The following is a 24,260-nucleotide window of genomic DNA, read 5'->3' on the forward strand; positions in this document are numbered from 1 at the left end:
TTTTTTCCCTACTTCTTATTTGCCTCTCAGTATCAGCTTCAGCCATGAAAACCTCTAGGGGTTGTTCCTGTATTCCTGTGTAACTATGTCAGTGTTTGGGTTAAAGAGTATTGCATGTTTTGGAAGAAATAACGCAAAGAGCTCATCTTCCGTACAGCAGTAATGAAGAGAAAGATGTGGAGRAGTGCTTTATAGAAAGGAAGTAAGTTAGTAATGCGTCCTCTTGGGTAGCAGTAATCTTTGCTGAGCATTATGTAGAATTAACCAAAAAAAAACGGGCTCCGTCCTGTTGTTATAAGAGACCAGAGATATATCTTAGCCAGCATTTGGGACTCAGAAGCTGGGTTTGACAGCAGTGCATAGGAGACACTTCAGTTTCAGATGAAAAATCTTAAAAGAATTGGGGAAATTAGCATTAGTATGTCCCACAGCCATCATTCTGGACACCACTCTCACACCCATAGCCCGAGTGGAAAGAGTCTCTCAGCACTGCTCTAGTGACGTGTAGCTGCATATTTCTGTGTGAGCCTGTATGGGTGTGGAATTGTCAGTGCTAGGATGTAGCTTCATTACCTGTCAGCCAAAAACGTTTTCCCAAGGGAATGGCACATCTGTGTTTTCAGGAAGCCTGGGTGTGTGAGATAAGTTTGGGTAAATACTTCTGTGTCCCAGGAGTTCACAGACTTTGAGCTTTGGTCTGTCATTTTCTCAGGTACTTCTTCCATTGTGCCTGGTTTTTTTTGTGTTCTTTATTTGGTCACACTAGAATTCCTTAAATGTGCAGGTTTTAGGGTCAGTCCAAGAAAAAAAGGAAAAATTAGTGACCAGCCTGCATCACTTTTGCAGACAGATCAGAACAGCAGCCTGCAGGGAGAGAAAATGCTTGTGTTTGCCTTTGTAGCAGCTGAGCAATTTTTTTCTGAGTGTGCCAGWTTGCATAGGTGTGTGGTCCAAGGGAAAATGCGAGCATCAAATATTGGGTAGCAGGGTTTTGGGTTTTTTTTCTGAGGCATCTTTTAAAAAAACTTGATTTCCTGTAGTTTTCTACAGAGCTTGCACAAAGACAGTGTTTCATGATACATGCTAAGCTCCAGCGATGAACTGCAGAAAATGTTGAAATTGGTTTCTTTGTGCAAAGGGATTTGATGCAGTTATTCTTTAAAGTTCTGAGAGCCAACAGCAAAGGTCAAAATTCAGCCTCTGTGCTGATGTGTGGCTTCCTTCAGCTGCTTAGGAGAGCAGGCRCTGTAGGAATAGGATCTGGTTTCTATGGCATTAGTCTTCTGYGTAACAAGAAAGAAATAATTCAGTTTCTGAATATATCTTATCATTGCTCTAATGGGAAGAACAACACATTATCTGCTTTATTTATCTTCTCTGTATCATCATATGCTTTAATTCTCTGAAGACGAGCATATGAAYATCTTGAGTTAGATTTCATTAAATCAGATGGGCTTTTGCTGTCAAATTGATGGAAGTAAGTTATTCATTTATAACTCAGCTAATTGATTTACAGGGAGGTAGAAGTTCAACTTATAATCGTTGCCTAGAATCTTGCTTTTATAATAAGCACCAGAAAGTGAGGGAACAAGAGAAATACCTGATTTCTAGCTGTTGGTAGATAAGACAATTGAAAATTCTTATGAAGAACCCAGCAGAGTTTGCCATTGARCCTGACAGAGAAGTGGGAGCTCCATTTATGTGTCATCCTGTATAATTTCYCCTTGTCCCAGACATAGTTCACATGGATTTGCATTCCACATCACAGACTGATACATAATGAAAAAAGACCAGCAACCTGCAGTGGTATTTTTGTAGTGGGCTGCTCATGAAAAGGAGATRGGGCCCACTGCCCTGTCCCAAATCCCCATGGCACAGAAGAGGGAAAGGAGTAGTACCAGATAGGGAGAGCAAAACAGAGCAAAGGGGGAAAAGCCACAGGGAAAAAGTGAGAGTTTCCCAAATAACTACACAATGCATTTCCCTGCAGGTGATTTGCAGGGAATTTGCATTTCCCTGCAGTTGAGTTTTGTGACTCAACTAGATGAAACAAGTCTTTCAGCAGAAGATTCAGCCAAACAACCTGCTGGCTTTTCCCTTCCAGTGGGCCTCTGCCTGAGCCTTTTGCTGTACAGTTAGGATGCTTTTGCATGTGCTGTGAGTCACTYGCCTCATGATTGGTGGGTAGTGTGGTAAGGAGCACATCTCCTGTGTGCACATGCTAAGTGATAAATTACCACCTGATTATTAAATCAGTWAGATGGGAATTGTGAACTTTTTTCCTCCGGTTTTTCTGGGTTGTGTAATTTATTTTTATTCCTTTTGCAAGGAATACTTTCATGCAGGAGTTGTAACAAAAATAATCTCCTCACTATCACATAAGTTCTGGAWTCAGAAATGGATTTTTCTTGACAGGAGAGGCTACTTACATGGTTTGTTTTTTTTTTCAAGTGGCATAGTAAGCCAATGGGACAAGCTAATTAAAACCCTCCAGCAGAGGGTTGAATCTTGGCTGCCAGGTACCCACTAAGCCACTCKATCACTCCCCTTCCCAATGGGTTGGRGGAGAGAATAAGATRGAAWACAACCAGCAGGTGAGATAAGGCAGTTTTATTGCAGTGAAGGAAAGAAATAWGTGAGAAYCTGTGCATGGATAAGCTGAGGAAAAAAGTCAGTCTCTACTTCGCATCAGCGAGCAATGGTCACACATCTCCTGGGAACACACGTAATGGTTCCTCCCCTTCCTCCTCTCTTCCTTAGCTTATATAACTGAGCTGACATCCTATGGTATGGAATATCCCTTTGGTTGGTTTGGGTCAGCTGGGCCTGGTTGTGTCCCCTCCCAGGATCTTGCCCATCCCATCCCTTTGATCGGGGAAGGAATGTCAGAGAGACAGCACTGCTTGGCAGTAGCCAAAACACAGAGAAGGGTGCTGTTATCAGCACGCTTCCAGCTGCTCATGAAGGGCACAGCACTGGGAGGGCTGTGAGCTTTACCTCAGTCAGACCCAACACACCTCCTTAGCACGGAAATCCCATGGAAAACATTGCCAAGTCAGAAGAAATTGCTGAAGCTGACATGGTTGACTGGAAAAACTGTTTACATTTAAAATCAATTTCAGTATTCAAAAAACCGATTCATGATCAAGCCATGAAGACCCTTGCTGTAGTTGACTTCTTGGGAAATTCATTTATTCCTCCTTCCTTCTTCTTCATCTGTTTTGTTGTTCTTCTTGAGGGGAGTTGACTGGCTTAGCGCTATGGGGGTGGAAGGCACCAAGTGCCCTCGCAACGACAGCCGGGGCCAACCTTTTTTTTGTGCTATCTCCCTTGCAGATGAGGTCGGGGGAGATGGCTGCCAACATYGCCCGGGAGCTGGCGGAGCACACCAGGAACCACCTGTACGCCGGKGACATCGCCTACTCCGTGTCCGCCATGGTGCAGCTCGTCAACCTGCTGGACGTGCAGCTGCGCAACCTGACCCCCGGCGGSAAGGACAGCGCCGCGCGCAGCCTCAACAAGGTACGGGCAGCGCCTCCGGTGGGRCAGGGGGCACTTGGGAGGGTCACATGGACACTGCTGTGCACAGAGGCAGACAGAAATACTCATTTTCCAAAGGCACGTAAGATACCGTCGTATTTGCACTTCAAGTTTCGGGCTGCTTGAGTACTAGAGAGCGTTTTTAGTGATAGCCCATGACTTAGCCCAGAAGCATCTTAACTGCACTACAGCAGTGTCCCTGGTTTGAGAAGCCTTTTGTCATTTCCAGAAGTAAGTGGAATTGCTGCATGGTGCTAGGAGTTGCCAGTTGTGGGAGAAAATATGAGCTGTAGGTCCTGTAAGAATGCATTTAAAGCTGAAGGTTTCCTTAGTGAAAGGCCCTTTTCATCACTGAATCTCATGTAAACACAAGGGGACAGGACTGATCTGGGATTCTGATGGTGACCTGTGCGGGCCTGGTTGTCAGGACAAAGAGCAGCTGGACCCTGTGACAATGAGCACGTGGTAATATTGGCCACCCAGTTAAAATAAGACAGAATTTTGTCCCCAGCTGCATATCAGGCTCTGACAGTTCTGACATTCACATACGTGTGAACAGAACTTCGTCCCAAGATTATATGGGCAATAAATGATCCCAGCTAAACCTGAAATTTCTTCAGTGCCTTATGAAGAGATGTTTTTCAGAGAAGTAACACTGTCTTTTTTTCTTGTAAGTTGTTATTGTAGACTGATGCTGTTTTAAATGCAAAGGGTTTCAGGATTGTTTGAGAATTCAGTCGCATGGGAGCTGAACTCCTGCATCTCATGTGCTTTGCATGTGCTGTGAATTGGGTTATCCCAATGCTTTTAATTAGTGCTGCTTCCAGCCATTTTATAACAATGTAGGCAATAATTGTATTAACTGTTACATCAGCATAACATTATTTGTTATAATCATACCATGGTTCTCTGTTGAAATGAGGGTGATGTCTGACAATACCAGGTAAAAGCAGCAATTAATGTCACCTACTAACGGGTTTCATGGTTGCAGTCTGCTTGCTCTTCTGAATGTGTCCCAGCCACACCCAACATTTTGTCAATTCAGCTTTGCAAGCACATATATTTCATCTTTTTATATCTCACCTTATGATATTAGTTTCAATTACATGAAATGAGGTTGTRTCATGGGGCCAGGTATGAGTTACTGAGGGGAGGGGAAAGACTGAACAAGGCAGAGCTCCTCAGCTCAGCTGTCACTCCTGGGGTCCCCACTGCAGGTTTCTTCCCCYTGCCATCAGCTTTGCACAAGCAACTCATACAAATCAATTGCATTCCACATTAAAATTCTGGACCACGTGAAGTCCTGCAAAACAGCGATGCGAGTCAGTGATCCAAATGACAGGCTCAGTAATTTACTTGCTCTCATTCCCCACTTAATTCTTTAGAAGAGCAACTGCTCTGTGTTCATTTAAGAATGCATGAATTCAACTTGGAAGTAGTATTGGGCAAACAAAAGGCAGCAGAGTTACTGCTCCATTTTCCCCTTCACTGATCAAGAGTATTTAAAAAAAAAAAAAAAGGAAAAAAGTAATTTGCAAAGAGTTTTGTTTAGTGCTGTTTAGTCAGAAAAAAAAAAAGAAATAAAGTAAGCACTAGCCATTAAATATTCTTTTAATCATTAAAGGAAATGTGCTGGGGATCCAGAAGTAATCACCTGTGCTGTTTTGTACTGGTGGGTTTTTTTTTTTTACAAGCTGATATACAATGAATTGAAATAAACCGGCATAACAGAATTTTTAAAAGCCATCATCTTTCAGGAGCYACTTTTCTGTCACTAAAAGCTTTATGCTTTCCACTGGATCAAGTTTAATTAAGGTAATAATTGTTCCATTTCAGACTGGGAAGACTCCTGAGTGGATAGCTCTGTAATTTTCAGCAAGGCTTTCTTTGATCTCCATTTGTTTCTGTRAAGTCTTCATACTGGCCAGATTTACCCAGAGGAAGATTTCTGCTGTTACAAATTGATGAATTAGAAATTGAAATTAGACATTGCATGATACCTGGGTGTATTTTGTTTATTTCAGAGCCTCAAAACTGTCGAGGACAAATTTCCTCAAATGGCTCTCAGTTGTACTAATGGGATTGCACTGCTGTGTGTTGAGAGCACAATTTGCCCCCAATCTTTGTTGATGTCCAATTTCCAACCAGGCATGTCAGCAAAACCACACCCAGCCAAGCCAGTGGCTCTGAGCAGCCTGGTTTTGTGAGCTTTCATTGCAGTGGTGCAAAGCTCTCAAATTCCAGCTCACTGCTGCAGACTGCCTGCAAAGTCCCAGCTGTGAAGGGCTGGGTCCATACAGGTCCAGGCTGTATCAGGATGCAGTCCTGCACACGTCTTGCTGCTCCCYGGGGTTGGTCCTGCTCATTTGAAGCTTGGTTATATTTCACTGTGGCATCAGCAGTGTCTGACTGCAGAGCCCACTCTCCTCTTACGCAAATAACCATCAGCCTCATCCCTTGCAGCCTTGTTTGACGTGGAAATGTCATGTGTGATCTCCAAGCTGTAAGGAAAACATCATCTCTTGAGTATCTCTACTAGAATTCAGTGTCTTCTACCATTTAACAGCTGCTCTTGCAAAGTTGTCACTCTGTGCTTCACTTCACCGAAAAATGACTAACCCACGTTTCTAGAGCCAATCCTTCCCATTTTCCACTGCTGCCTAACAAACACTCCTTTAGTTTGGTTGGTTTTTCAGGAGCTGTTCAAGAGAGAAATGAGGGGTTTTGTTTCACAGGCATTTTCTTCAATTTTTTTCCCTTGTTCTGTCACTAACTTGTTTTTTCTATTCCGTCTTTAATCTGCTCTCTTTATGGACTCAGCTTCAGAAAAGGGAGCGCTCTTGCAGGGCCTATGTCCAGGTATTTCTTGTGTTTTTAATACACGTGTCCAGTTGTTTGACTGAATGAYTGTGAAGTGGGTCTTGTCTCGGTGAATAACATGATTATCACCACCATTGTRGCAGCAAGTTCTAAGGCTAAGGTTACAGGATAATAATGCCATTTTTTACCTCACCTCACCTGCCCTATTGCTTTCAGACTTGACAAGAATTTGGGACAAAATCTCTGAACTAGAAAGTGGAAAAAAACACAGAAGAGATCTGACAAGGCTCATCTAGCCATCTGAATGAGCAGGACAGTACAGAGATGTGCAAGTAAAGAATGCTGCTCACAGAGGTGTCTCCGGAGCAGCAGGATTTTGCTTACACCATGTCAGTCATGTTTCTACCACCTGCATTTCTTTGGTTTTCCTTCTTCCCTTTTTACACTTTCAAATTCAGAAACAATTCAAAACTGCAACACTTGGCACGAGGGAGGGGGTAGTGTTATAATGAAACTCAGAGTGTCTCCCAGAGGGATGTAGAAAGGAGGGAAGAGCTGCAAACAATGTATAGGGGTAATGAACATAACATCCCATGAAGTTCACCGAGGTCTGGCCTGACTTTCATAGGCCTATGTTGTATTTTATGGGCACAAAGTCAAGCTGCAGCATCCTGGAAAGACCTGCTTGTGGGCTTTTCAAGAGTGGGACCTTGGGTTATCTTGTAAATCCTGTCACCTTGCCTTATAGCATTTGCTCCAATGTTTTTTATATTAAAAAAACATGTTTGTGTATTGTGGGTAAGTTGGCGCTGCTTTAAGAAATGTGAATGTTTTATGTTTTAAACTCTGTCTTGTGCTTGAGAATGTTGATATTGTTCTTATGGGTGGTTGATAATTATTTATATGTGTATGTGTAACATGCATAAATGAACTCTGTTTCTGGAGAGGACTGTCTATACCTGCGTTTTTCTGCAAAATTCAACTTCCTCCCGTCAGTACTGACTTTATTTTGCGAGCACATATTTCATTTAGCAAATGGGATTAGATGGTCGAGATTTCTAGGGCGTTAGGAATGAAACAGTACCCCTCTGTGCTGGGAGGCTGTTTGTCTTCCCCTTGGAAAATGTCAYGAGAGAAGGTCACCTTTTCCCTTCCATATACATTAATGGATAAAGATGAGTTATGGAATTACACATGCCTTRTCTGGGGTCCCAAAGAAAGCAACTAGCAGGAATTTAGGAAAGTTTGCAGTGCAATGCTTGCTCCCAAGCTAGCTGCCTTGTGAGCTGCTACCACTCGGAATGTGGTGGGGCTGATAAGATTCTGGGCTGCACAATTCTTTGGGAACACTGGGTGCTACCTGAGCCAGAGTTGTTCTTTTCCCTCACTGCAGAGGCATTTTCCAAAGAGTCAATGCACCCTCCTGCTCTTCTGTCTTTTTTTCCAACAGTAGCGCTTGGTGATTTTTAATATACCCTTCAGAAAGCTTGGCCTTGATAGAATAAAGCCTGAATACTCTGCAAAAACTTCAGCTTAACCTTAATTTCAAGGACTCCTTCGCTTGCGCTTGGAAGGTCCGCTTGTGTGTTTAAACATTAATCATGCACCTACTTCTTTAGTAAAGGAAAACTGATGAAASCTCATTGCTTGAGCTGTTGAGTAAGGATATGGACAAATCTGGTACATACATTGGAGAGGACAGTCCTGTAAAAGAGGGCTTGAAGAATGAATTAGATGACCTAATTGGACCTTTCAAGCTCTGCTTTGCTCTATATAGAGGTAATGTAATGTATCTGGACATGTTTTCATACAGTATGSTTCCGTTTGGAAAATTGTGTGGCTRAAGTCATCAAAAAATCTAGTGAGGGAGAGGTAGTTTGCAATAGCAATTAGATGTGACTGCAGATAGGCCTGGTACAGGCTGCTCATCCTTTACCAGGTGCTGAAATGTCTGGGCTGGCTGAGGGAATYTGGGAGGGATTTTTCAACAAATCCAAAATGGTGACACCCTGGACTTTTCAAAGTCAGTGGAAGATGGAAAGTCACTAGGACGTATGACATTGATAGCAGAGAAACAGAGAAGTCAACTTTGCAGACAAGATCTCCACGTGCTGATCCCATTACTGTGAASAGCATCTCTGGCTGAATTTGGCTCCCAGGGCTGGAAGTGTACTTTCAATTCCGTACTCCCTAGCCAAAGAAAGTGTGGTATGAAGTTTACATGAGAGATCCAKTGGTTTTTTGGAAGGAGGAGGGTGGTGACCGGAGAAGATAATTGCTGAAATCAGCCTTACTGTTTTCTTTGGGCTAACAAATTTAAGTAGCCATAACAGAGCCCCTGTAGTGATTGGGTGTATAAAGTCCTCTTAAGCCCAAAATAAATGACTATAAATAAATACACAAAATGGATGGAGAAATTTTACAAGCTATTCAAACATAAGACTGAGAATGCATTATCAGATTATCACCTCATCTCTTTGGCTACCTTTAAAACAAATACAAATTTAAATTGTTCAGTTTCACAGTATTTGTTGAGTTAAAAGCACAGGGATTTTATTTACTGGAGATAGAGGTTACAAATGCTGCTTYTGTAGTTTCAAGTGCAGTAAAGGATCTTTTTTTTGTCTCAAAGACCCAGCAAGAACCAACCCAGCAGGTGACATGATGAATACATATTTATATAATGACTGGACAGTTGCTGGAAGATTWTTCAGTCATGGTGATATTTAAGAARYRGCTAYGTGGGTTTTAATTTGTGATACTAATTAATAGTATCAGTTCAGAGTGGCCTCAGAAAGTSCTCTATTAGCAAAGAGCATGCCTTTTGGAGAGCAGGGATCTGCATCTCCTATGCCCACCTTTCTTCAGTTCTTGCACTTTATTTTGGGAAAGGGATGGAAAAGTCATCATGTGGGAGAGTGAGTCACAATGGGTGACGCATTTGATTAGCATAGCTTAGTTTGGTGACTGGTCCGTGATGTAAGCTGGTATGAATTTTCGGTACTGTTTTTTCAGAATTTATGTTTGTTCATTTTCCAAAAGCTTTTCTCCTTAAGTTGGAACAGTGGAGTTGTAGAAAACAGAAATCGCTTGTCTTTTGGGGATTGTGAAACTGGGTTTGGTGTCACAGATGTCTTCCATGCCCCTCACCAAATCTCATATGCTCAGTATTTCTCAGCTCTTCAACTTAAAACACCATGGATGCAAATCTCCTTCTTCTAGGAATGGAGTTTGGGTAGTAAAGTTAAAAAAAAAAAAAGGCTAAGTACTCACATAATGTAGTAAGTGAGGCTGTATTAAGACAGCAAACTTAAACATGGAGAAAATATCAGAGAATTTTGCTGATTTAGTAGCTGGGAACGCAAGCTTTATTACAGGTTCATACCACACCCGTGCTTGCACTCTCTTTATCACATATATGCATCTGATGGCAAAATCTGAGTTCACCTCCTGGCTTCGCTTGGATTTTTGGGCTGCAGCTCTGGGGCATCAGGAGGCCAAGGATCTTCCCTGCGGTGCCAGCCAGAGCCTCATCCCATGTGAAACTGAGCGCTGCGTTTGGGRTGAGGATCTTGGAAGACAAAAGCTTCACAGTGTTTCCATTCCTTTGGTTTCTTTTTTAAATTCAGCATCAGTGGTTTTAGAGCTGGAGGCTGCTGAATGCCACAGATAGTGTGAATGGCAGCTTTGTGGAAAGGGTGGAAGGAGGCAGCAGAGGGTTGCTTTTGCAGGATCTTCCTTGTCTAATGGAGTTTGCTGCACTTGGTTCCTGCCATCCTCTGAGCTGCCTCATAAATCAGCTTGCCTTGYTTTGTGATTCTGCACCGGTCTGGATAGCAAATGGCAAAGATGATGGAGGTGCCACTTGCTCCTTGGTAATTACAAGAGATTCTGGGCGCAGGTGTCATCAGAGCYACGCGTGGAGCTGGTGCTGAGCTGCTGGCAGGCTTCTGGCAGCAGACAGTGGCAGGTGGCTGCAGAGTTGTCCTTCTGGCTCTCCTGGAAGTTTTCTGAGCACTTCTTGCTTGAAACATGGGCTCTTTGAATTGCTGCACTAAGCAAAAAATGAAAGGCCTTCCTCAGAGGATTCAAGGCATTAAGTTTAGAGCTGAGCAGAGGAGACTTCTTTTTTCACTTTGCTAACCTAGTAGTTCTCATCAGATAAAAGGTGCATCTGGGACCTAGCCAGTACTATTTAAAGTGGATTAATTCTGTTTGTCCCACTTCTCTGTTGCTTGCATGATTGGTCCCAACTTCCAGAAGAAGAAGACTAAACAAAAGAAACTTGCAGCTCTGAGAGGGAGCACAAATTGAATTATGCCATGTTTGCTTGTGTTCTTCTTRTGCCTGTGATAAGAAACACTCTAACCACTGTTATATATAAAAAAAAAGCGAATTAATGAAGGTTTTCAAGTTTCTTGTTTGGTCACTTAATTGGCTAAATGACAAAGAGCTCCACAGTGTGTGTCAAACAACTCTGAGAGTTCTCTGATGATTTGTGCCTTGCCTGACTCCTGACGCCGTCCTGCACAGCCTGTCAGGCGAGCTATCGTTGTTAAAGTGGCTGGAATAAATTGGCTAGCAGTGAGCATACAATGTTGTATATTAACTATAGCTACAGGGAGTACTTTTAGCTGCTTTTTCAAGAGATCGAGATGTTTGCCTATCAGCATCAAAGGACCTAAAACTTTCATTTAATATAATTAAAAGGAACATCTGAAAGAAGTGTGACTCGCAGCGAGGTTCTGTGGTTTGGTAGTCCTTTGTTAAAACTCTGTGAACTTAATATACTTCACAGCTTGAGAAACCTGCACTTGATTTGTGTCAGCAAGAGTGAAACTAGAAATCCTCACCCTGCRTGTTTCTGCTGCAGTGAGCCCGTTGTTAGGGGAGAGGAGGATCAAAGTAGCAACCTTGGGTTGGTCACCAGACTCCAAAATTCTTCGCATAAATGTTAAAAAGGAAGGTGACCCCMTGTTCATCCACCTACAACTCAGCTACACCTATGGTTATGTTCTCACATGGCAAAACTGAGTTAAAAAAACAGATGTGTGTTTCTCTGTGCTTACTCTCAGCTTTAGGCTGAGTCAGTCCTGGTATCTGGTGTCAGTGGTAAAGAGCCTRAATATAAATTGCCATAGAGGGCAGCAGGAGAATTCCCTTTGATTTGAACCATTGGAGAAAAGGATGAGTCTCACAGGCTCCCCAGGAGTTTCCTTGAAGGCCGTGGATGTTCTGTCAAAGAGGCTTTTCTGATGTGTGGCCCATTTTCCTTTCTTGCTAGAGCCTTGCTCACTTCCTCAGTGTAATTACTCTAGCAGTTGCTTGTATGGTTTCAAATCCCAAACAGTAGGGCAGCAAATACAGATGATTCATAAATGCACTTCTCAGCTTATTCTGCAGGGAAGATCTCATTAGATGAAATAGATAGTATGTTATTTCCTTCTTCCCAATCAATTCCTTTTATTTCAGTCCTACTGTTGCCTTCTGACCTTAAAATATTCTTCCTCATATAGTAAGTAAAGCAAAATCATAACCTGTAATTTGTAACCTTGTTCTGCTTCTCGTATCTCTTCTTTTTTTTTTTTTTTTTTTTTTTTTTTTTTTTTTTTTTTTTTTTTTTTTTTTTTTTTTTTTTTTTNGATTATTGGTAGTTCAAGGCCAAGATTGCAAGCCTTGCATACCTAGTAAAAGACCATTAATTCCATAGTTAAGCATTTTGTAGATGGCCTAATTTTAATAAAGGTCAATGCCTTTCTTCTCACTACAGTGAGTTCTCAGCGCTGCCGAAATTCAGGCTGCTTCTGAGTCAGTACAGTTCCTGTAGCCACAGCATAAGCGTTTGCTGTATAGTTGAAGAGAGGAGGTTGCAAGCTCTTCCTTGAGAGCATTTGCTCTCAGTCTGTGGAGCAATTTTAGAAATTCCTCTGAATGATCATGGGAAGTTGTCTTACCTTTGCTATGAGTAGGCTTTGTCTCAGTTCACCAAAACTGATACCATCTGCTGCGAGTCACCATTCTGGTACTAGATGTAGGCTGGTGCTTCTGGCTTAGTTTTGAAGGTAGAAGCAAAGAGTAGCAGTAGATATTCTAATGATTTATTTATTTTCAAGCACTCACTGTGGCTGAGCTCCTTTCAGTCTAAATGTGTGTTTGTCCATTTCATTGAATGCTGCAACAGTTTTGCGATGACTGTGTTGCTTTTTAAAAAAACATTAGACAGTGGCTGGGCTTCCCTGTAAGAAATTGTCTCCAATCTGCTTCCTGATGCTTTGCCCACAAACAAATTTTGGTATTGAATGAAAAACATAAATGGCAAGGGAAAAAAATCATCCAATAGTGAAGAGCCTTGTCATTCAGATTTGAAGGCACTTCTCGACTAAGAGGTAGAGTTTAATGCCGTCGTGTAGCCAAATGACATTTTCCTTGTTCAGGAAGCTGAAGAAATGACATGTGCATCTCTTTTTGTCCTGAGGTCCCACACAGCAGATGAATGTAATCATTTGATTGATGACCCCTGTGTAGTGGATTGGGTGCTGCTCATTTGTCACCCTGGAAAGACATGTCATTTCCTGAGCTGGTCCCTTTCAATGCAATAACCTCTCCAGTAGCACTTGTGTGCCCACATCCATACTTCCATGCTGGCCCTCTCCTCCAAAGGGCCCATTCTGACTGTACCAGGTGCATCCAGAGTTAATGGGAGTTTCTCTTGTACTTTTTCTGGCCACAGGCAAGGATCAAACAACTTCCAGCAGAACTTGCTGTCAATGGCATTGACTGTGCCTTTAACTCAATTAGTTTGGAGGCTTGCAAATATTGATAGCTTGAGGAAAGGGTTTGTTTTAGCACTAAGTGTTTCATATGAACACAGAACAAAACCAGATATTCTTGAACAAGAAGTCAAGTAAGCTTTTTTTTCAAGTACTGCTGCTTTCTRGTCAGAAAAAGGGAAAAAAGAGCATGGCATTGTGATCGTTGTACCATACCAACATTTCAGTTCTTCTGCTCTTTGATTGGTTTTTTATTTGCATTGTGAACTGTGGAACTGAAAGGGGTTTTGTGTTTTTTTCCTCTGCCGATTTGCCATGAAACCTCAAGCTGTTATAAGAAGTGGACTAGTTATGTGCTCGCGTTTTCCAAATATCTGTGCTGTCAAATGCCTTTGGCACAGGAGTACCAAAACACTGCTTGCTTCATGCCTCAGCCATGATTTTAGCCTACCTATGCAAAGCCTCGTTTCTGTAGCTCCTTATAKCCTAATTTTTGAAAATGCACGCATGAAATGTTCCTGTGAGATCAAGGAAGTGTCAGCACTATGAGATGGGGCTTTAAAAGCTATAAAATTCAGATGTTTTAATTAGAGATGTTGTTGCAAAAGGGGCACTTCAATGCCCTGTGCCACTCTCCTGWTTCTCCCAAAGCTGCTATAGGAGGTAAGATCTGGATGTGACTTTCATGCTAAATAAAGTGTACAGCATGTTCAGTCTCTTCTTAAGGAGATGCTCCTTTGTAAGGAAGGACAAGCTGCATATTTGAAAATTACTCAACAGAAGGATTSAGCCAATATTCCCTGCTGGTATTCACTTGCCATAAAGCAGATTTTTGATCTTCCATCAGCCGCTCAGCAAGAGGCTAGAATGAACAATAAAGGTTTAAAAAGGTCCCAACTCTAGGAGAGCTGCTGGTTTTCTAAGGTTAGGGTCACTGTGCTTAAGCACCGTAGCACATTGTAGCCTAGTGCCAAATTTGGCAATGAGCTCAGTGCCTCTGATATCTCCTAGTGATTTCCAGTGTTGACTCCCAGTTAAAGAGAGATTTTACATTGCAGAATCTGTTTTTTATCAAAGAGTGCTATCTTGGGTGTTGGTACCGTGAGAGCAAAAGAAATGGATATGGTATCACTGGATACATGCAGAGTTCAAAACTTCTAAGTTTAAACAGTGTGCCACAGAGCCAGGTACTCTCACCAGACATTTCTGGAGGGGGAGAAGAGAAAAATAAATGAGCAAGCAAAATTCGGTTTAATGAAATGTAGYGGCTGTCACAAAGGAAATCAATGGGATACCTACCACTGGCCTTTTAGTAATGTATAATTACTGTGAGGCTCCTAATTAGTTTCCTTTTTACAATGCAGCTTTTAATACCAATTTGTAAGTGTCTAAGAAGGAAGGTTTACATTTTGTTTCTTTTTTGTAACCTCAGGACAGAATCAAGAAACCATAAGCATATGCCCTTACTTGGGAAAACCTCCCTCTGCAATTTATTAACATTTATTTGCATTGAACATACAATCTTTGGTGTTGTATAACCACRTAATGAAAGGCATCACAGTGAAAGGATTTGTCTTTTGTGCTTGGCAGGGTCTTGCTCTTCTCTCAATGTCCAATTGTAGTCACTGCTGAGGACATGAAGGTCCCCTGTGTCTAATATTCTGTGACCCAGGACGGTTGCTCTGTACAGGCTGCTAATTARAGGGTTTGCTTTGCATGTATAGACACCCTGACATCACAGAGAGCATAAAGCTGTGCTACGTATCTCAGGACAGAAAAATGGAAAGCCTGCCTTTCTTGGCTCCTTTCTGCTATGGTCTTCTTCCCTCATTTGATCTTGGCCTACAAACAAGCAAGCTGTGCTTTGTGAAGGCTTTCCTTTGATCTAGTTTGTGTTAATTTTGTCTTTCTCCTGGTGCATCCATGTGCTCGTGCTGTCTACTCATTAAGTCCAAGCAACCAYAGCATTGGYTTGGYRCCATGCTGTGCATGGTGTTGAGGTRTGYKTGGGCTCCAAGCCCCACATTCTTATTTTGCAAGAAACTCATRGTTGAGCTGCATTTTGAAAAAGGATCAAGCAGGGAAAGAAAGGRAAACCACTGCAGAGGGAGTTCTTTCGCTTGGGAAGCAAGGACAGGGTCTTCAGTGAAGTCATGCAGCATCCTTTAATAGGTGTTGGGTTTTTCATGGACAAGGATAATCTCGTGTGATTTTGGGCACTGAAATGGGGATAATCCTTGGGGCAGTTTCTTCTGTTTTCAGTGGGGAGAGAAACTAGAGAGTCTCAGGGCTCCCTACTTGGCTGTATGTTAAATGCTGGAAGTAAAGTKGGATGAAACAAGGTCAGAAGTTTCCTATCTCCCTCTGAAAGTCCCCACCTTTATCAGGATCCCCAGGGATCTCTGAGGTAAAGCTTATCAAGCCATCAGCTCCCAAGCACTCCTATCCCATTCCTTCTGCATTTTGAAGGTTCCCTGTCAGGGCTAACCCTCCCCCCGTTGGTCACTGAGATGCTTTCCTGGGGGTTTGGTGCAGCTGTTTCCTCTATKCTGGACCTTATCAGACCACAAAGTCATTGGACCAGGTGCCAAACCCACCCAAATCACAATGTCTCAGCTTAAATGTAAAGACACAGGCCTGCCCTTGTCATGTGTGCCTGCTTTCCCACAATTCCCACTCCCCTGCCCAGCTTTTCCCAGTTGGCATCTCTGTCTCACGCGGCACTGTTGCTACAACAGCTGTTTTGTTTCATATGAACACCTACCTCAGCTCCTGTCCAAAATGCAAACATTTCATTAGCACCTCATCTCCTTGGCTTCAGCCCACAGCACTCGGCCATAATGAAGTGCTGCACTCAGAAATATAATGTGGGGAACACTTGATTAATGCACTGAGGCAGGTGAGGGGAATGACCCTCTGGGAAAAGCTGGGGACTAAATTAATCTCAGAGGTAATGCCAGCAGTCTACCAGCTTTGTTCAGATACATGATAAGGACCTGACCYAAAGTCCTTGGAAATCTTCCTGGAACCCTTGTGTTCAGCTCGACACCCAAAGAGATGTGAAGTGSCTGGTTCAGGTCACTTCAAGTGGACGGGTGCTCAGCCTTGGGTGGGAGTGCACATGGTGCAGGAAGCGGCACATTAGGCTTAATTGGTGTTCTTTCTCCAACTTGCATGCACACGTGTGTGCACATTTAAAACAAAGGAAAGAATGCATTAGATAAAGTGTTTTTTTTCTAGAGAAAAGTCTTTGCAGCAGATGTTTCAGTGYAACACAAATATTTCAGCATCTGTTTCATATTTTGATGAGTAGACRTTACCTTTCCATCCAGAGCCAGGAGCTGGATCTGCTGCAAAGACCATTGGTTTTCCACTGTTCAGATATCGATAAAAGTATGCAGGATGTTGTTTTAGCAGAGAATTTAAGACACCAGTAGGAGCTGAGCTAAATGGAAATAAGGCAAATTGTGTGATAACATTGAAAGGGGAGAAAAATCCTCTTTGTCTGCTTTCTGTGCATAAAGGTGGTTTTGCAATAAAACACCATGTTGTGTAGAAGCTGTGCCACAAAATAATCAAGCTTTTTGGCATTTTGGTCACTGGAAAAGAATGCCACCTATTTTTTGCCTGTGAAGAGATAAGCTACTCAAGTATACTACAGATTTGTATTAAGAACTGCAGAGATCAGGCTTCTAGATTTTAAAACACAGGAAAAAGAACAGATTTAAATGCTATGGATTTTTAGAGTTCCTTCTTGACTTTTAATTTCAACCAGCTTGTTGTGTGTACATAGTAATGTGTTAAGATAATTTTTAGACTAATTCAGATAATCAGTTTTATAATCAGTTTTAAAAATTGATTTACAATTATCAAGTTCCACTTAAGACCAAATGAGTGAGGGATTCTAGCCCTGGATTGTAAATGCTTGACGGCAAAAAGATTATTGCAGTAGCACTAGAGGTCAAGTTTTCAGCCATTTCAGTGATAGAAGCATGGATTACTCCATAGTTAGGGAGACCAGTCTTTGAGGCTCAGGAGAARAGTTAATCAAGGGACCAGGGCTTTAGATGCCAAGGGAAGGGAAGACCTGTTTATGGCACAGGAGAGGTTTGGCATAAGAACAAATGAGTTGATCAACCATGAATAAATGTAACTGGGAAAGTAGGAGCTTTGTGCTCTCAGAGGAGCATGGTGCCATCTCCCAGCAGGAAACATGATGGTGTGAGAAACCTTCCAGACTCAAGGAAGGTATSTTTGCTGGGGTTGAAAGCACCAGCAGTAGCAGTTGTAGCTATCTTTGCTTCTTCTCGAACCTTGCTGTAATTGAAATGTTTGCTAAGGTCACCTGGATGCTGCAGTAAATCCAATTTTGATGTGATTGTATCTTCCCATTGCTCGTTTGCACCTGACCATGACTGGAGAGTAAGTCAGGATGCTCTGTGCTCTCTGTTCCACCTGCTGCCATTGTAACACTCCTTCTGAGTGCTCTGCTGGAGAATGGACCATGCCACAGCTTCTTTCCTTCCACCCCTGGGTTTAGCAGCAGTATCAGGAATAAATATTGAAGTATTTCCATGAAAGTGAGCCCATGGGGCACACTTCAGGCTTGAAAAATGTTGAAGTCCCATGTGTGAGGTGTGGGTTGGATGCCTGTGTGCGCAGCATACAGAAAATTATTATGAACAGCWATTTCATCTTGAAGGGGAGGTTGGTTTCTGCAGTCAGCATTAGCTGGCCGTGGAGGTGTTTCTCTGTGGGGTAGGCCTGCCTGGTGACTAGACCCTAACCAGCTGAGGAAAGCATGATCAAAGTAGCTGTTTTTTATCCTTTTCCTCTGCACAATCAGTTCTAGCAACTGATGCAGTTGGTCTCATTAAAAAATGTTAGCTGAGAAGTGGTTGAGTCAGCTCCAGTTAGTGGTGAAGCGGAGGGTTTAGGCTGAGAAAAGCCTTCGGTTTGGGTAAATTCTACTGCAGCAATTTTGCAATCATGAGAGCAGTACAGTTCCGTGTGATCCTGGGTGTGCATCCAGATTAACCTGTGGGAAGTTATCCATGGGAGAGAGCTCTTTGTGCATGGCAGCCCAGGGCAGGAGGTGCACCGTAGGAGGGACTGAAGCAGTTTCCACGGGGCTGGCTCTTTCCTGAACGCAGTGATTTGAAATGTGGTGTCTTACCTAAACCTGCACRGCACCTGCTGMTGCTCTGGGTGAAGTGGTGTAACTCAGCTGTCTCTGTGTCYTGATGGCTGCCTGCCAGAGGTTGTGTGGGGGGAAATGCTTCAGGGAGCACAGCCTTTGCAAATACTCAACACCTTCCTTGGGTGCCCCAGCCCTGTTCTGGAGTTCTGGTAATGCAGGTAGCCGCACCTGCTTCACGATGGGTTTTGAAATATATTTTCCTGCGTGTTTCCTTAATCCTCATCTTCTTCCTKCTTCTCCTTCCCTGCCTGATTCCTTCTTTTTCCAAGCCCAGAGCTGGTGATTATGGAAGCAGAAAAGCGCTATTCCCAGTGTGCAGTTACAATAAAATCAGTATTTACTCCCTGTCCCATCTGAAGGGATATAAGTTRTCCTGCTCCACTGCAGGCTGCCCTAATGGGTGGGTGAAGGAGATGCTGTCATCACCCTGTAAACTGATGTGTGTGGAGAAGGGGACTGGGTATATGTCAGAGGTGCTTTAGGGTTGCTGGAACCTTTTTTCATGCGTCCCTCTGCCTTGCAGGCCATGGTGGAAACGGTGAACAACCTCCTGCAGCCTCAGGCTCTGAACGCGTGGAGGGACCTGAACGCGAGCGAGCAGCAGCGCGCGGCCACCAAGCTGCTGGACACGGTGGAGGACAGTGCCTTCGTGCTGGCTGACAACCTGCTGAAGACTGACATCGTCCGGGAGAACACCGACAACATCCGTAAGGGGCTAATCCCATAAACACCCAGAGCAGCCCCATAAACACCCAGAGCAGCCACTGGAAGAGGGAAGGCTGTGAAGCCCAACTTTGGTCTTGGTCTCTGCATTAACTGGAGAGTGATTTGATAGATATGTCTCAGGCCTTTGTCTGAAAGACTTCAAAGTCTTTCCAAAACAGCCTAAAGGAAAGAGGCAGCTCTCTACCCTTGAAATCCCATGGAGAATAAGCACCTGACCTGCCTTTATTACTCCTGGCTTTGAGGGTATAATCTGTGCTAGAGCAATGCAAGCACTGCTTCACAGGGGGATTGTTCATCGTAAGGCAATTGTGTTTCATTTCATACAAATTTGTGTCTTTATTCAGCTGATTGTTGATTTTAATTAAAAAACAAGCATGATGGAAAGCACCAGCACTCCCACTGTGCATATGTAAAATGAGAACAACTCCTCTCTCTATTTCTGTGAATACAGATCCTGAGCACTGATAACATTTACAGAAAGTACCAATCGCCAGTGGCAAAGAACTAGTATTTTCAGATTTTCATTTTAACCGTTGTCCTTAATATCCTGAGGTTCTTGTTTACAAGAACTGGTTGTCTTTTGTCTTCCACAGAGAGTAGAATTTATTTGTGCTTTTTTTTTTTTTTTTTTTTTTTTTTTTTTTGTGGTTTTGGTTTTTTTTTTTTTTTTTTTTTTTTTTTTTTTTTTTCCTTTTTTAATTAAATTTAAAACTTCTTCAGGGCAAAGATTTAAAAAGAAATAGGAGCCCAAACACATTCTAGCATGCAGCATTGTAAGTTGATTCCTCTGCTCTCAGCTGGTCTGGAGCACCATTTTGTAGCTTTGAAATACYGTGTTGGAGATAATTTCAGTAGAGATTTTTTCTTAGTGTCTGTCTCTCTTGCAAACAGAGCTGGAAGTTGCGAGACTAAGCACAGATGGGAATCTGGAAGATCTGAAGTTTCCSCAGAACATGGGCCACGGGAGCGCCATTCAGCTGTCAGCAAATACCTTGAAGCAAAATGGTCGAAATGGTAGGTCTGGCACCTCAGGCCACGCCTGCCTCATGAGCCAGTCATGCCTTAGGCACTGTTTTATGTTKAACCATTTTAGGTGGAGTATTAATTGCTGCATTAATATTTAAATTATTGGGCAGCATCATTTGTTCGTGCCCTTGACTGCAAGCTRTGTTGGCTGGCTGGGAATGTATTGTATTGCTGAGTGATTCACAGCTTCAGAGGTATTTTGTGTTGGTAAAAATGCATCAGATTCTTAAATTATGGGGCTTCTGGGGCACAGTGCTGAATCCAGAGAACTRCTTTTAACTGCTGTTGGCTGCAGTRGGAGGCTTCAGATGGGATAAGAGGCTCGTTTGAGTAAACTGCTTCACAGCAGGGCACCCTGCAAACATCTGAAAAAGCAGAGGGAAGAAACAATAGTAGCAAATATTAATTATGAGCCAACATGGCAGAAAAGTTGATTAACTGTTGAGTCTAAATCTTTAGTGTTTTTCTGTATCTTATGAACCTCCTGAAACAGCATAAATTTTAGATGATGTTATATGTGAACGGTCTTCATCCTGCCAAACCATTTATTTTTAGATCAGCGGTTTGAGCAGACACATTTGTTGATCTCTACAGCCACAGACCAACTTCAAACTCATAGGCTTCTACTGATGGGMTCAACATGCTACTATTTCTGAGTTCCTTTAAAATTTAATCTGTGTGCAGGGGACAGCACTCACATACRGGCTTTGGTCACTGCAAGCAAAACACAGAATCACAGAAGGACTTGGCTTGGAAGGSAGCTTTAAGATCATCCCATTCCAACCCCCCTGCCAAGGGCAGGAACACCTCCCMCTAGATCAGGTTGCTCAAGCCCCATCCTGGCCTTGAACACTTCCAGGGATGGGGTGTCCCAGGTTCTCTGTGCAACCTGTTCCAGTGCTTCACCCCCCTCTGAGTAAAGAATAGAGAACATGGTGATAGAGCAGTGTGAGAGACAGAGCAGGTGTGTTAAAACTTCCAAAAATTTTGGAAAACAATAAAGAGGAAAGTTTGGTGTGGTGGTTCAGAAAGAAGGTTTTGCCATTGGCTTGCTTGGCAGCACTTGGTAGGATTTGAAGAGATGCATTTCTTTTAGAGGCAGTTTAAAACTCAGGATGTGTAGCAAAACTCCAGCAAGGCAGGAATTCTACTTTGCTGTCAAACTTTGGAGATTTATAGGGATAGAGAAAGTCTGTTGGCATCAACTAGGGGGAAATTCTGTATTTCTGAGCACAGTATCGCTCGAGTTCTGTTCAAAGCAGAAGAACACCATCAATTTGCACCAGCTTGGCACATGCCTGGAGGTCACCAAAGAGCTACAAATAAACTTATCATGAAAGGATTTAGATAGGGAGGGACCTTTGGAGTCATCAGTGCTTCACCTTCCTCAGATGCCATAGTGATCCCTATAGAAACAAAAACATACCTTTCCACAGCTAATACACATAGGCAAACTAATCACATCCCATTCTTATTTATAGGCTGTGAAATAATGTGCAAAACAGAAGGCAACCTGGATGGTTTCASTTAAAAACAGTTGGCTGGTAGACTTGGTTTTCTGCAGGCCCCCTAATGGTGTTTTTTTGGTAAACTGATTGGCAAATTAAGAAAAATAATATATTTTTAAATTAAGTTTCTGCAATTTTGTTTTRCCTGTCATGTGAGATTGGAGTTGTGTTGGAAAGGTTTTGATTTCTTCTCCCAGATCCGTCCCTACACTTTTCTGAGATAGTCTTGATTTGTTAACAGACTAAATTAGTTTTATACTGCATCTCTGCAACAGGGCAGCTCGAAGCATGTTACCCAAGTATATCCTGGAGAATAAAATGGTGTCAGGTGGGAAATTTACCACCTGGCCTCTTTTTTTCTGGAGCCATTTRCACCTACTGATGCCAAAAATAAGCCCACCTTTCCTGTCTGTCTTCYGCTCATCTGTTTGCTTATAAAAGTTTCTTCTGGAAGAAGCAAGCTCTGCTCTTCTTATCCACGGACTGCTTTTTGCACCTCTTGGTGTTACTGGGATTGGCAGGAGGTGGATTTGCATATGCCACATCTTGGTCCTTTCACATTTTCTCAGAGAAGTTTTGAAGTTGGTTTAGAGAAGAGATTGGTAATCAGAAAAAAAAAAAAAAAAACAAGACACCCCAGTGATTTGACCTGACTGTCTAACCTGTTGCCTCTCTTCTAGGTGAGATCAGGGTGGCTTTTGTGCTGTACAACAACCTGGGCACCTATCTCTCCACGGAGAATGCCAGCATGAAGTTGGGGACGGAAGCGATGTCRACCAATCACTCCGTCATTGTCAACTCCCCTGTCATCACGGCAGCAATAAATAAAGAGTTCAGCAATAAGGTTTACCTGGCTGATCCTGTGGTGTTTACTGTCAAGCACATCAAGGTGTGTGAGTTCAAAAAGCGCTTCTCTTTTTTTTTTTTCTTTTGGTTTCTGAAATGAAGTGATGCAAAAGTTGGCTGCTGTGAGGCCCCCAGCAGTCCTTGATTAGATTTTGAATTATACTTTTGTTCCTTTTCACTTTGTGTTATTTATGGAGAATGTCTCTTTTACAATGCATTAATAGAAGCAAAGAAASTGTCYCCTTTGAGCTGCTGCCCATTGCTCKGWTGCTGACACGCATCATTCTGTAATTAAAAACTACCAATAAATTAGAATAGACCATAATATTATTTTATCATGGTGGCAGGGGATGTTACAGGAAAGTGGAATTACAGTGAAAGAGGACAGCTAGTCCTCCTGTTAGCCAAGCTCAGTCATTGCAAAAGTTGATTGCTTAAAGCAATTAATTTCTCTGCTCTGCAATGCAAATGAAGCAGTCTGGTTTTAAAGAGCTGGATTTAGTCAATGTCTGAAATTAATCAAGAACAAAGAACTAAGTTTGCATTAGCAAAGAGTACAGCAACAATCTAACTTTCTCTGGTACTGGCAAGTAATACTTGATGTATAAACCAGTGCTGATTATTTATCTAAAATTAAAGGGTGAGAGTTACAAAGAGTCTCAGCAGTGCATTTAGAAATCTCTGAGAGCTTGTCATTGTTACTGCATTTATTAATTTCTTCYCTGCAGCAGTCAGAAGAAAATTTTAACCCGAACTGTTCATTCTGGAGCTACACAAAGCGAACAATGACAGGGTATTGGTCCACCCAGGGCTGTCGCCTCCTGACGACTAACAAGACACACACCACATGCTCCTGCAACCACCTCACCAACTTTGCAGTCCTGATGGCACACGTGGAAGTTAAGGTAGGCATTGCAGATTCCCAGGCTGCCAACGCACTGGGCAGGAAACGTGGTCAGTGTGTGACTTCATGTTGTTACTGCTGGTGGAGCTGAGCAGGGACGTTGCTGTGTGACAGTGACTCTAAAAGTAGAGACCATCTGGTGTAAGTTTTCCTTCTGCTCTGTGGTGAAACAGGAAATAGTCACACCAACGCAAAGCCTGTCTTAAGATTGTGGCATGGGCAGTTCTGAGCTGAGGGTGAAGAGTGAGCAGGCTTAGCTGCTGCCATATCATTTGCTAACTGGTGCAGAACATCTGGCTGGGTTCTTGCTCATAAAAAGGCTTTGTCCTCCCTGTGGCAYCAGGGTGAGGGGACAGAAGCGTGCAGTCTGCCTCATGGGGTGCAAGCTGGGTGTCCTGCTGGCAGCAGCTGCAGGTACACTGCCACACGTGTCTGTGTCAGGTGCATGTGTGGGGACAACGGTGTTTTTCTCCTTCCAGTGAGGGGGGRAAATACTCTGCATYTCATTGTGTGAMAGAGAGATGCAGAKTGWSAYRTGWGAGGAAAGCTTCTCATACCACCCTGTGTAGACTGTGCATCTGCTTGGGACCAGCTGGTTCCCTTGCCTGCGTCTAGTCCATAATATAATTCTTTCCACATGACTTATCCCCACTGGAGCTAAACAAGTTGATCCTGAAAGTAGATGTTCCTCATGGTAGCAATGGTTTTGGGAACAAAGCACACATTTAGGACTTTATTCAAGAACAGGAGGGTTGTTGAGATGGTCCTCCATTTCCTGAGCTGCCTTGCCTGTCTTTGGTTGAGGTCAGTCTAAACTGGCTGGAGAAAGAAGAGGAAGCCCTGATGCCCAAAAGATTTTGGCCTAGTCATTTTCTTCATTGTGGTGTCTCCATTTCACATGCCTGGCACTGCAGCAAAAT

The 24,260-nt window shown here is 42.9% G+C and overlaps 1 protein-coding gene across 3 annotated transcripts in view; it reads left to right on the forward strand.

The window, feature by feature from the left end:
• The window catches only part of ADGRL3 (adhesion G protein-coupled receptor L3), a 309,315-nt gene that overhangs the window by 216,811 nt on the left and 68,244 nt on the right, over nucleotides 1-24,260 (forward strand). For 2 of the 3 annotated variants that reach the window (XM_057366829.1, XM_057366827.1), the window contains exons 8-12: nucleotides 3,337-3,522; nucleotides 18,854-19,037; nucleotides 19,948-20,070; nucleotides 22,271-22,479; nucleotides 23,165-23,341. In XM_057366829.1, the coding sequence (XP_057222812.1) occupies nucleotides 3,337-3,522; nucleotides 18,854-19,037; nucleotides 19,948-20,070; nucleotides 22,271-22,479; nucleotides 23,165-23,341 (879 nt within the window). The remainder of the gene's footprint in view (nucleotides 1-3,336; nucleotides 3,523-18,853; nucleotides 19,038-19,947; nucleotides 20,071-22,270; nucleotides 22,480-23,164; nucleotides 23,342-24,260) is intronic. The other variant, XM_057366828.1, reaches the window with a different exon arrangement.

This window comes from Malurus melanocephalus, unplaced genomic scaffold, assembly GCF_030028575.1.
Source record: "Malurus melanocephalus ecotype Western Australia unplaced genomic scaffold, MMel_1.1 scaffold_72, whole genome shotgun sequence".
Classification (NCBI taxonomy): domain Eukaryota; kingdom Metazoa; phylum Chordata; class Aves; order Passeriformes; family Maluridae; genus Malurus; species Malurus melanocephalus.